This window comes from Psammomys obesus, unplaced genomic scaffold (genome assembly GCF_907164565.1).
Source record: "Psammomys obesus unplaced genomic scaffold, mPsaObe1.curated_primary_1811, whole genome shotgun sequence".
NCBI lineage: Eukaryota > Metazoa > Chordata > Mammalia > Rodentia > Muridae > Psammomys > Psammomys obesus.
In genome coordinates this window covers 8,479,608-8,493,160 of record NW_026596166.1, presented here as the reverse complement: position 1 = coordinate 8,493,160, position 13,553 = coordinate 8,479,608, and the positions used below count along the sequence as shown (strand labels likewise).

General features: G+C 40.4%; 1 protein-coding gene across 1 annotated transcript in view; it reads right to left on the bottom strand.

Annotated features, from left to right (window-relative positions):
- Nucleotides 1-13,553, bottom strand: part of Ccdc175 (coiled-coil domain containing 175) — a 72,024-nt gene that overhangs the window by 40,435 nt on the left and 18,036 nt on the right. Inside the window, exons 4-8 of the mRNA XM_055595335.1 lie at nucleotides 12,526-12,661; nucleotides 9,932-10,160; nucleotides 8,113-8,235; nucleotides 6,354-6,463; nucleotides 485-566 (exon numbers count right to left, since the gene is read on the bottom strand). Of these exons, the coding sequence (XP_055451310.1) occupies nucleotides 485-566; nucleotides 6,354-6,463; nucleotides 8,113-8,235; nucleotides 9,932-10,160; nucleotides 12,526-12,661 (680 nt within the window). The remainder of the gene's footprint in view (nucleotides 1-484; nucleotides 567-6,353; nucleotides 6,464-8,112; nucleotides 8,236-9,931; nucleotides 10,161-12,525; nucleotides 12,662-13,553) is intronic.

The following is a 13,553-nucleotide window of genomic DNA, read 5'->3' as shown; positions in this document are numbered from 1 at the left end:
TGCCTCGTCTGCATAGAGGCATTCCAGAACACACGGGTGTCTTATCAGGAGAAAGGAAGTTGGACCTGTAATTTCCCTAAGGGCTACATGACATTCCCCAAGGAGAGGGTGTGGTGCTCCGGGCTGCCTGGGAAGAGAAGAGGAAGCCCTGCCGGCAAAGGGAGTCCTCCGTTTTGCGCTGGGCTTTCTGTCATGGCGGACTCCAACCTTAGCGGCGGGGTTTCCCGACGTTAGCTGTTTATACACCCAGGACTCTGGTAGAAGCTAAACCAGCAGTTCTCAACCCATGGCTCATGACCCCTTTGGCAAATCTTTATCTCAAAAAAAAAAAAAAAAAAAAAAAACCCAAAACAAAACAAAAAACATTATGATTCATAACAGTAGCAAAATCACAGTTATGCAGAGCAACATACATCATTTTATAACATGAGGAAGTAGCTAAACAATTAAATCTATTGATCAGTCGTCATCTCTGTCACTCTACCTGATGTATGTCAGTCAGGTACCCAGACTTCGTGGTGAAAGAGTCACTATCCAAATCCACCTGGTTTCCCTGAAAAAATTTCCTTATCAATACAGGAGACAAAACACATGAGTATTAGAATATGTTTTTTCCACAAAGCCATACTTATTTATGATACCACAAATGTCTTGGCCTTATCACTGTATAATCTATTTTTTTGTATTTATTATAATAAAATTTCTTTAATTAATTCTCTTGAAAGAAAAATTAATTATTTTGAATTAATGTCATTTGTTTCTTCATGTGTTCATGAAGAATTACGAGCACATGCACTGTGTAAAATTTGTACCAGGTACAAGGGACACAAAATTATGTCAAATCCTTTTTGGATACAAATAAATATAGTGAGTAGTCAGAATAGAAGTGACATATACAAATTAAACTACATTTCAGACAGCGTCACATATTCCAAAGAATGCAAATTAGGGTAAAGACATGAAGACCGTGGTTTAGGATGACCTCTTTGGGGCTGATCTGTGAAAGACTTCAGTGCTGGAAGAAGCTAGCCACTTACAGATCTAAGAGTCCTCAGGAGGGAGGGATAAGACGCAGAGGTTGGAGATAAACTGGTGTTGTAAAGGTGGAAGGATGACCTGACTGGAGTGAGAAATGGTGACTACACCACTTATGGCCGTAAGGGTCGGGCAGAGTTTCACATGTGATTCTGAAGGGAACTGGGGAGAAATCTTTACGGCAGAGGAACGTCAGGGGTTAATCCATGCTTGTAAAAAGGACTGGATGTCTGTCAAGAAAGAAAAAAAAAATGGAGGGATAAAAATGGAGGTGAGAGCTGTAGTCCACACTAATCAGAAACTGATGATGGCGGTGGATGGGCATGCCTGGATGTATTCAGGTATGGTGATGACACCCTTAGGCTCGTATGTTTGCGTGCTTGGTTGTTAGGGAGTGGTGTTACTTGACAAAGATTAGGAGGTGTGGGCTTGTTGGAGGAAGTGAGTCATTGGATGTGAGCTTTGGGGTTACAGATGCTCAAGCCAGGCCCAGGGTCTCTCTCTTCCTGCTACCTACAGATCCAGAGGTAGAACTCTCAAGCTCCTTCATCAGCAACATGTCTGCCAGCATGCTTCCTGCTGTGATGACCATGAACTAAACTTTTGGATTGTAAGCCAAACCCAATTAAATGTTTTCCTGTATAAGAGTTGTCGTGGTCAGAGTGTCTCTTCACCAGCAAGAAAAACCCTAGCTAAGAGAGAGTGTAAAAATACTTTTTATGTGTTTACAGATGACACTGGTTTTGGCATTCTATCCTGGAGGAGGCACTCCTAAACTCCACAGAATTAGTATCAACTCTAAACCCCAAAGCAAGTAAAGATATAACAAAAAGAGAAGGAAAGAAAAGAAAAGAAAAGAAAAGAAAGAAAGAAAGAAAGAAAGAAAGAAAGAAAGAAAGAAAGAAAGAAAGAAAGAAAACTACAGGACTAAAAAATACTCAATGAAATACTTGTGAAAAAGAATATAGACATACAGTAAAAGATTACCCACTGCGACCAAATTGGCTTTTTTTCCCCCTGAAATGCATGAAGATTCAACATATGAAAGTAAAAACATTTACTTTTTGAAAGCCAATACATTTACACATGGGATTTCACAGAGAAGTTTCACATGATCATCTAACAGATGCAGAAAAAAAATTCAAGACCCTTCACAATAAAAGTATTAGAGAATGTAGGGCTAGAGGAAACATACCTCAACATAATAAAAGCTCTATACAAGAAACCCACAGCTAACATCCTAAATGGAGAAAGGCTTGAAGCAATCTCACTGAAGTCAGGAATGGGGCAGGAATATCCTTGGTCCCCATTTCTTTCCAATACTTTATTCAAAGTACTAGATGGAGCAATAAGGAAAGAGAAGAAAACTAAAGGGATACAAAAGTGGGAAATAAAGTCAAATTATCCTGATTTGCAGATGATATGATACTATACATTACAGATCCCAAAAATTCTATCAGAAAACTTCTAGAAATTATAACTTTTAGCAATGTGGCAAGATACAGAATCAACTTGTACATATCAGCAGTTTTTCTAAGTTTTTCTATGCAACAACTACAAAGATACAGAGAGGAGATCATGGACACTCTTTCATTTACAATAGCCTCAAGGAAAATAAAATATCTAGAAATAAACCTAGCCACAGAAGTAAGGACCTCTACAATGAAAATGCTAAACTTTTAAAGAAAGAGATAGAGAAAGGCAATGGAAATGCATTCTATGCTCATGGATTAGTAGAATTAATGTTGTGAAGATGACCATTCTACCAAAAGCTATTTACAGATTCAAAGTCCCCACCCCATTTTTTTGAAGAAATTGGGGGGAAAACTCTCCTAAAGTTAATACAAAACCACCAAGAAACCAGGATAGCCAAAACAACCCTGAGAAATTCCAGATCTTAAGATACATTATAAAGCCACAGTAATAAAAACACTATGGTACTGGCACAGAAATAGACATGTAGATAAATGGAAGGAAATTGAAGCCCCAAATTTGAGAATATGCAATTTCAAACACTTAATATTTGACAAAGACATCACAAACATGAACTGGAGACAGAAGAGCATCTCCAACCAGCGGTGCTGGGGAAACTGCTCATTCACATGTAGAGGAATAAAACTAGACTCGTAGCTACCACTTTGCACAAAAACTAATTTCCAAAGGATCAAAGACCTAAGCACAAAACCTGAAATACTGAAATACTGTTAGAAGAAAACCGTATTTGACATGGTGTAGGGAAGAACTTACCGAACAGGACTCCAGTTTTCCAAGAATTAAGGCCAACAGTTGACAAGAGGGACTTCATAAAATAAAACAAACAAAAAAACCCATCTGCACAGCTAAAGAAATAATGAGCTGGATAAAGAAGAAGCCCATAGAAGAGGTAACTTATTTGTTTATTTATTTATTTATTTATTTATTTATTTATTTATTTATCTATTTATTTATCTATTTACCAGCTATACATCAGACAGAGGATCAATATCTGGAATGCACAAAGAACTCAGATACAGTCAAACCCTAAATGACCCATTTAAAAAAATGTCTCCAACAGAGGCCTCTCAAAAGAAGAAAAAAAATAGCTAAAAAAATCTCTCCAAAATGTTAACTGATTCTAGTAATTAGGGAAATGCAAATTAAAACAACTGAGATTCCATCTTACCCTAGTCAAAATGGCAAAGACCAAATGAACAATCAACCAACAAGAAACGCTAGAAGGAATGCAGGGAAAAGGGAACACTCAGTTCATTGTTGGTGGGATTGCAACCTGGTGCAGACAATACAGAAACCGGTGTAAAGAATTCTCAAGAATCTGAAAATAAATTCACCATATGGCCCAGCCACAATATTCTTTGGCAAATTCCCAAAGGACTCAACATCCCACTTCGTAAGATGCTTGCTCAGCCATGTTCGTTGCTGCTCTATTTACCACAGCTCAGATATGGAATCCACCTCGGGGTCCTTCAGCCAAGGAATGAGTAATGAAAATGTGGTCCATATACGTATGGAATGCTATTAATCTGTACAGAGAAACAAAGCCATGAACTCTCCAGGCAAATGGATGGAACTAGAAAACACCATATTAACTGAAGAGAAAAGATCCAGACTCCGAGAGACAAATGTCACCCGTTCTCTCTCACATCCGGGAGCTCAGATGTGAGTACATAGCCTGTAGTAACTATAGAATCCAGAAATTAAAAATGGACCATTGCCAGGGTAGGGGAGTTTGGGAGCAATAGAAAGACAAAAGGCAGCGTCCAAGTGATATGATCAGGGAAATGGGAAAGAGGGGTTCTTTAGGGACGCAGGAGGGGGGTAAATATAAAAGATGGTAGAAGAAATACCAATGAGCATGTTTGAAAAAAGCCACAAAGAATCATACCATTAGCTCTTTAACCTAAAACACAAAACCATAAAATACACGTGAGCTGAACAAAACTGACATCAGTGAACATGCCAAAGCAGACAGGGAAAAGCCCACAATGGCTCAGCTCCACACACAAAAAGTATAGGCAGCTGAGGAAAGCTGGGAGTGGGAGAGGTGTTCTTCTCCAGGAAAGAGCACACCAATTGGCTGTCCAGTGTCAAACTTCCATCACTGAAAACATACATACAAGTAGCATTATATAGACTGAATGGAGCTTAATATAGATTTACATATCCACATATGAATGCAATTACCATTAGTGATAAAAGAGGCCATGGATTTTAAGGAGAGCTGGCAGGGGTATGCAAAAGGGTGTGAAGGGAAGAAAGGCAAGAATCAATGCAATGACATTATAATCTCAAAAGTAAAAAAAGAGAAATAATTCACATCTTCTCCATTGTCAGTAGTTTTCCTTAGAAATATTGGTGAACTGAAACTATTATGTCACCATTTTCCTTAAGCTTTAATTATAGTATTTACTGAACATTCCTGTTTTAAAAATCTTATACCCGATATAGAGATCTGTGCAGATATATGGACCTGTGACGGGAGATTAACACTGCATCCTGCTGTTCTTATTTTAGAAGATACAACTTTAATTAAAAGCATTCAAATACGTGTACAGATGTTCTACAGTAAAGTTATTTGTCTTTTAGGGATCTTCTTGGGGTGCAGTTTACCTCTCCAGATGTCAGTGAATCACCGGGGTGGGCGCAGAAAGCCACGTTCAAAGATCCCATTTCTATGGCCAGACCTGACTGGTCCAGGAAGCAAAGTTGTGCTAACTACACTCTGAGGTGAACTCAGAGGGTCTGCTGGTCAGTTGTGGCTGATGGGCTAGATTAGTCACAGTTCATTTCAGAAGGTTTGGCACAGCCATGCTCTTACATGTGTTCACCAAGGAGGGAGAACTGGGCACAGGCAAAGACAGGAGGATGACACACATTCTTCAAAGGAAGCAGACCATGGTCCTTTTGGATGAATGAGAGACTTCCTTCAGGTTCTGGGTGTAGTTCTTCCTATAGGAATGGTTTTTGTCTGAGGCTTCCCTGTGTTTTCTGAGTGAATTATGTAACACCCTTTGACGATGTACAAGTCAAGGCTGGGTGTTTTATGGACTCCATGGCATTCCCCACCAAAGCTGTTCCCCATAGGATGAGGAGGAGGAGGATGAGGATGAGGATGATGATGATGAGGACGACTTTGGTTTAGAATGTTCCTCACTCTAAACACATTCCAAGGAGCTCCTTCACTTGTCAAGCATCTATATCACCTGAAATTCTCCCACCCACTTCCCCCCGCCCCTCCCGCAAATTACAAATCATCTGAAAGTCTGGCTAACTTCAAAGTGAAGGGGTGACTCTACAGAGCAACCTCACAGATTAGAATAAATTAAATATGGTTTCCATCTACGACTGAAGATGTGCCTCTGATAACGAAAGCAGCATAGTAGTTGTTACACTTTGAAGCCTGACTTGTCTCCCAAAAGCTCATGAGTTAAGGACTTCATCTCCAGGGTAGTAACAGTAGGAGACTCCAGGGGCTTTAAGAGATGGATCCCAGAGCAGTTTTAAGGGCATTGGACAAGTTCCTGATTGGAACAGCGGAACAACAATCTCTTGCTTTCCTCTTTTTTTTTTTTTTTTGTTCCTGTATTGCAAATGGATTCTCTGCGCCATACATTAATCTCACAATGTACTGTCTCTGCATGTACGCTGGGCAGTAGGAGCTGCATGGCCGGGGTCTGTAGCATCTACAACTACGAACCAAAGGAAGTCTTTATCTTCCCAGATTGCTTACACCAGCTAATTTGTTAAGGTGATTAAAAAAAAACAAAGCTGACGATCAGCATCTAGACGTGCATCTGTAAAAATAAAGTTGCCACACTTACAGTTTTTCCTCCAAAGTTCCACAAACTTTCCTAAGTTCTTCCACCTTGGCCGTCCGATCTTCTATTGACTCCTGGAGCCGTGTCATCTCTATACTGTGATCACTAAGAATCTATTGGAAATTTCACAGTGAGATGACAGCCAGTCATCAGTAAATGATTCACAACAGTAATTCAGGCTCTCTAAGAGTTTTATACATCACTCAATTTTATGGTGGGGCCACCCTTTAGTCAAAAAAGATCATTTTTATGACTTTGTTGTTGCTGATAAGCTCAGCTTCACACACAACAATTCTGAGACAAAATGAAAACCCAAGATTTGATAGAGTAGATGACTAATGACAATAGTGAGAAAAACGTGTATGTATGTGTGTGTGTATCATATCTGTATGTGTGCATGTGTTCTCTAATGAACTCATTTTTGTTAATTGAGGTGAAATTGAATGAGCCATTCTTTAGGTGGGGACAGATGTTAATTTAATAACTCTCTAGGAAGTCACCCAAGAGGATAAAAGCTATTCAAAGTAGTTTCTCTAGAGCATCATGTGATGACTGGAGGAACACGACTCTAGAATTAACCAAAATTCTAAAAATCAGCAGAATGCTGAAAGGACTGGTCAATCATCAGGATTAGGCCTGATGTTCATTGCCCAAGTTCATATTTTCCAGTTTGGGTTTCATAAATCATATATGCAAGCAAAACTTCTGAGCCTGCTAATCATCGTCTGTAGCTCTCAGCCAGCCTTGAATAGGTATTCTACTTGAAGAATCACATTCAATTCTTTTCCTGCCAACATTTTTTTTTTCTTTCAGTCTTTTCCATCAGTCTGACCTGGCCACAGGGGTGTCTAAACTGAACGTTGAATGTGCGTGTTAGTCTGTGCTTCCCTCAATCTGGACTTTGGGAATCTACACAAAAATCCATACCAATATTATACCCATGGCATCATTTAATAGGCTGGTAGAGCCAAGCTTTAAGTTCAGGTTGATGGGACAGTGAAGTTTGGGTATAACAGGAGGTACGACAGGATTTGGGGTCAGATTATTATGGCTGCCTAACTTGACCTTAGAAACTTTGTAATGTGCATTGAAAACTTACATTTCACTTCCCTAAACTCGACTGGTGGGGTGCTTCCTGGTGCCTTATGAGGCTCAAACAGGAGATATGAGCTTGCGCATGCAGAAGACACAAGGGTTTGCTTAACAATTTTCCTTAAGCCACGTGTGACTTCTGCAGCTCTACCATGTTGAAATCTAAAAACAGATGACGGTCTCTTTAAGCACCTATATGTGAGAGAAGTATTTCATCTTACAGATGCTTTGATAATTAGATGCAATAATGGGCATATTAAAGTTAGCACGTGTACTTCATGTAACATGCTGGAACTGCTGCTGCATTCTGGCAGGAAAAAAAATGTGGTTTTCCTATGATGACTGCTGTGTTGTGTGGTTTTGCACATTTCCGTATACACAGAAGAAATGCACTACAGACCCATTCATTCAGCTAGTTATGATAAAAGATTAGTAGGCATTATATATATATATATGCTGTTTTTAAAACTCATTTTCAAAGTATTTGGTCCATCAATTATAATCTGTACATGCTATAATATTTTAAAGAAAGTGTCAAGAAATGTTAACTTGCCATCAGTATTTTCCCAGAATAACAGGAAGATGAGTTAAATAAGCTAGCTTTTTTTTTTTTTTTTAAATTGGTATGCTCAGATTGGGCTAAAGAAAGATGTTGTTTATTTTTTCTTACCATTGTGCTGGAAGTAACTGTTCTCTTCATTTTTATCATTTTATTTTGTAATCTGTTCAAACATTTCTTCTTAGTATAAGTATCTTTTCTCCTTGTGTCACAGAATTCCTTTAACTCTTTCAGCTATTGTGACAACAACAAGCCATTTAAAAAAGCCCATAAGCACAACAGAGTTGAGAAAGATCTTTCAACTTGTCGACCTAATTAATATTCAATTTGAACGGGCCATTTCCCATCTAAGTAAACTAATAATTTAAAAGAAAATGAAACAAAGCCAGGGTGTGCTTAGTTCCTCGTTTGCAAGACAAAACCATGAATCCTATGGGACAAACTGAAGTTATGAGATTTTGAAATGGTACATTGACAGGAGCAATATGGAAATGACCACGGCTAAGAACAGAGGAAAGCATCTTAGTACATACTGATTTATTGCAACAACATTACAACAATGGGTACCACATGGACCATGCACTGAGGACATGAGTAGAGTGAAGGAAGTAATTAGTTGTCTAGAATCCCTAATTCATACTACCCAGCTAAAGGTGACGTATGCAAAGTCACTGAAGACAGGGCAGCTTATACTCTTGGACACTTTTTCCTGTTTTTATCAAAATCAAACATTTGGCCACATGTCAGACTCTAGTGAAATGAGTGACTCTTATTAAATCAAAAAACTTTTTTTTTTTCAGCAAACTGAATGATCAAGAACAAAGTAGCAATGAACACAAAGGCGTAAGGAAGCATATTGAATTACAACTCTATGAACGCTATGTCTGTCTGTCTTTCCATTTAAACCACCCACCGTAGCTATTTTGAATGAATGTGAGGATAGTCAACATCTCTGCACCAGGGTGCAGATACATATGAGGGAAATTTGGGGATAGGTACATTTTGTTGAAAAGTAGAAAACAAACAAACAAAAACAACAAACCACCCATAAAAAGCAATGTACTATGTTAACCTCCTTTCTTCCCTTTCCTTTTAATGTTGCTTCATTTAAGCTCAAGTTTGATTTCCTGCAACTGAAGGTGGAAACTATGTGTGGCTCAGGGTCTAAATGTAAGAAGTCCCTGAGTTTATGCTGATTCCCACATTGGAAAAGACACAACAAAGACCCTGAAGCTGTTTCCGTCTTGAGCGTGGTTCCTTTCTGTAGAGTAAGAACAGAGACAGCCCTGTCTTTCCCAGAGCAACCAAGAAACCTTGATAAATGCAACAACATCATGCAATTGCATGGAGACTTCGGTTAACACAGCTCAGCAGGTGCGCAGGCTCCTCAGAGGCAGCGGGGGCAGTGGTTACCTCTGTTGCCGACCTCTGGAAATGGCTGGCCTCAATACAGTTTGCTTTTTGTGCACCAGGGCCTGGCAGCCTGTCAGAAGGCTCCTCCAGTCTCAGGGTACTGTGGCTGGAATTGCAAGCATGTGGGTGTTCTGCCTGATGTCTAGGTTCTGTCTATGCAGAAGCAGAACTAGGTAAAAGATGGTAGCAAACTTCTCATCTCTACCCCAGCATGAGGCCACTACCCATGAATCCTGTCCCGTAAGCTGAATCCACAACCGAATGAATTCTCCAACAGGCTCCAAAAACCAGCCAACCAAAACAAACCAACAAACCACGAGCTTCTCACAGCAGTGGGACTTAGAGGTTCCCAGTGGACAGTCATACTGGGCACTGACCAGCTAGCTTTGAGGATGAAGACATTTCTCACAGCCTGCCTCAGATTCAAGGTAATTCTGAATTAAAATAATAATAATAATAATAATAATAATAATAATAATAATAATAATAATAATAATAAACAAATCCTACCACTTACCTGGGCTGTCAAAAGTTCTTTCATTTCATTATACTCTGTTTGATGCTTTAACACTAGCTCATTTGTCTCTTGCAGACTTCGCTTTTGGTGTTCTGTCTCCTCTTTCTCTATGTTTATTTTGGTGTAGGTGTTGTTTATGTTGATAGTGGCTGTGGCTTTTTCTTCCATGGTTTGGTTCAGCGACAGGACATACTCTGCGTGTTTCTTGGCCAGTTTTGTTTGCTTTACACTAGGAGAAAAGAATGATTCTTGGTATGAAAGGACTGCATTCAGTAGAGAAAGGAATTTAGAGACTCTATACTGACTTGAGCCCTCACAAAGAAGGGCATTATAAGGAATGCTCTTTTTCCTACCGTCTTTGTGGGTTAAATTTAAACATGATAAGGATATAAGGAAACAGAATAAGTGTTCACCCTGCAAAATTTTTAGCCCCTGCTAAAATGTCAGTCATCTTACTGCATCTCACCCCACCTAGTTCCTTGTGCCGGTATATTAAAGGATGTTTTAGCTTAAAGTATGAGTCAAAAGTTGTTTTGAAAAAGTGAGTGGAATTTGACCAAATGACTGTTTTGAGGCAGGTCATTAAGCCAAAGAAAGATAATTATTCTATTACATTTTCAGTCACCTTGATACCATAGGGCAGGCCCAAGAGAAACACAGCCTTTCTTGGGACAGAACCTAGGGAAGAGGAGACTACAGCCATCTTTGCTGCCCAGATGATGGTTGGGACCTGATTCTCATCTTCTCACCCAGGTTGGACCACAAACTGAGTCACGAATTTCACACATGCACTGTGGCCCTCACCTCCCTGAGGACAAACGGAATGCTGGGAGAAACATCCAGCACAGAGGTAATGAAGAAAGACTGAAAGAAGGAATGACTGATGTGATTTCTGTTTCACTCTTTAAAAGCTCTTGCAACATAAAGACCTTTCCTAATGTTTAGTCCTTGGGGTTAGAGACAGGGCAGGAGAGGGGTACTTGAAGCCTTGGGAAAACAGACACTGGCTGTTGGGAGGTTTATTTGGCAGGGGCCAAATATCACAAAGGAGATATAATAAAAAGCAGCCTGAGTGGGAGGCTTGGTGAGGGAGTGAGTTAATGCATGCTTTGTGGGTCAAGCATGGGAAATCTGGAAAGGGAATCAGTCCAAGGAGGAAATCAAGTCAAGCTAAAAACCTTTACTATTCATACTGGTGGTAGTGGTGGTGGTGGTGGTTGTCATGGTTGTGGCCATGGTCATGGTGGTTGTGGTGGTAGTTGTGGTGGTGGTTGTGGTAGTTTGAGAAGAGAGCACTCACACACAAGGTGTAGGCCTAAGGAAAGCACACTCAAAGGCTTCCATAGTTTCTAGTTGCCCAACAATGAGGAGAAGATGGGAGAGTGTCACTACCAGTCATCAGGGCCTGTGAGAACATGGATAATGCATCTTCCTTTGAAAAGTAGGGAGGATAGGTAGGTTATGGTTCTACCTCATCAACCCAGCACCCTCTATTTGTATCGTCTTTCCTGGAAGATTTATCTATAGCAGAGATTCTCTTGCTGTGTTGGAACTCCAGGATGAGTGTCACCTAGAATCTATCAGAAATGTTGATATTTATCCACGCACTACTGCCTACCAAATTCCAGCAGTCTGTGCTTTAACAAGCCCTCTTCAAATTCTGGGGCTCACTGAGGCCCCAATTTCACAGGAGCTGAGTGGGGTGATGTTACTCGATGTATCCATCAGCATGTTCTATTTCTGGTTGTTGGTTTAGAAATAGTCTAGTTTATAGCTATCTCTGGAAACAGTGGCCGGCACAGTCTATGCGTAAGACTGCACTGTGAATCATTAGTAGGGGTTAGCATATTTAATATTCCTCAGTCATATAATTAGGAGACTCATTCATGACCTACCTCCAGAGCAGGTGCTCTGAGGGCCTCGTTTGGGAAGCAAGCCCGTGGGCCTTGAGACCCTATGATTACCTAGACACCAACTTCCCTGCTATGTTGTGGGTTCTTCGAACATTTCCCAATAGAGGAAACTGGCATTCTGATAATTATGCATTTAATCTTGCAAATTTGCTTACAGTTTGAAGTTATTCTTCAAACCTCTTCTTGTTTTCTCCTTTTATAATAAATCTTCCTCTTATAGACTACGTTGGGGCAAGAGCTCTGAATCCTGTTTTACAGACAGAGCAAATGAAGCTCATGGGATGAAGTACTGGCTCAAGGCAACAGTTTAGGAATAAAGACAGGGCACTGGGATCTATCAAGCTAGAAGCAGTTACACACACAGTCTCCTTTAACTATACATAAACCCTGGAACTCACTCCAGGAAACCACCCTCATCTTTCAGTAGAATATAGGCATAACTGAAGATCTTTAAGGAAATGAACTGGATGGAACAGAACTTGCCTGATACGTACTTACAACAAGTAAGTTTCAGCAAGAGGGCTTGCTGGGAGCAGGGTAGGGTTGCAAACTTAGCTCTGTAAGAGCAGAAACTTAAAAACACTGTAAGTTTCAACCTTGGGAGGTGCCTTGGAAGTAAGCACATAATTTGCCAGTAAACATTTCCAGTTTCTCAAATACTGAATTAAAGAAAATACCTACCCCAGAGCTTTGTTCTTTTCCTTCAGCTCAATTATTCTCGTCTTTAGAGACACTGCTTCATTATCCATTTTTTCAATCATACTTTTCATCTGTTTGATCTCAGAAAGATTTAGTCTGCGGGCATTTGTGATACACTCTTAAAAGCAAGTGAAAATGTGACTGTCACTTGAGAAAGAACACAACAGTAGCTGTTTTTCCTATCCCCAGGAGAGCTGCCTTTCACTGACATACTTTTCACTGTGTTTCTGTACCAAGCGCTCTGTACTTACCACTTTGTCCCATCACAGTCTTACTGACTTCCTCGGCTGTAATGACGTAACCAGCTTCCATGTCCCGGAAAGCTGTACAGACACAGTTCTATAGCACCTGGCTTCCACTGGCCCCACACCCTTCTTGCCTCCTGCCTAGGACTTCCCGTCGTCTCCCATACCAGACTTGTTCTAGGCACCACGTCTATGCAAGTGTGTTCCGAAAGCTCAGAAGGAAGAACAAACATTAGACCACCAGTAAAAGGAAGCAGGCCGTAAGCACTTAATGGCTCCCTCTCAACAGCGGGTGCTATTGAGGAGTAAGTTCATTCAGGTGTGCTACTATCACTATTTGTGCCGGGCCGCAGCCAACATTGTGGTAAACTCCATGTTGGCTCTCCCTTCTCTGCTGACTTGGCCTCCTCATCCCACCCTTGTCTTTGGATTACACATCCTAAAAATACAGTGGGACCCTCTTTTCTAGAGAACCCAATACAATACACAATTAATTACCTCTGAATAAATGTCAAACCTGTGCAACCATGGGAGCCTTTCGATTCTCGAGTTTAGAAGGTGACTCAGCATGTGACAAAGTTTGGTCAAAACACTTCCACACAACTTCTCCAGCAACAAGCTGATAGCTCTCCTAAGAGAGTCGGGCTATCATCCGCATTCTCAGCATATCTTTTTCTAGGTCACCAGTTGAATTGTTTGGGGAAGAAAGCTCCTCAAACTCGGGGTCTCAATACAAATGTCTGAGCAGGGAATCCTGTTCAAGTG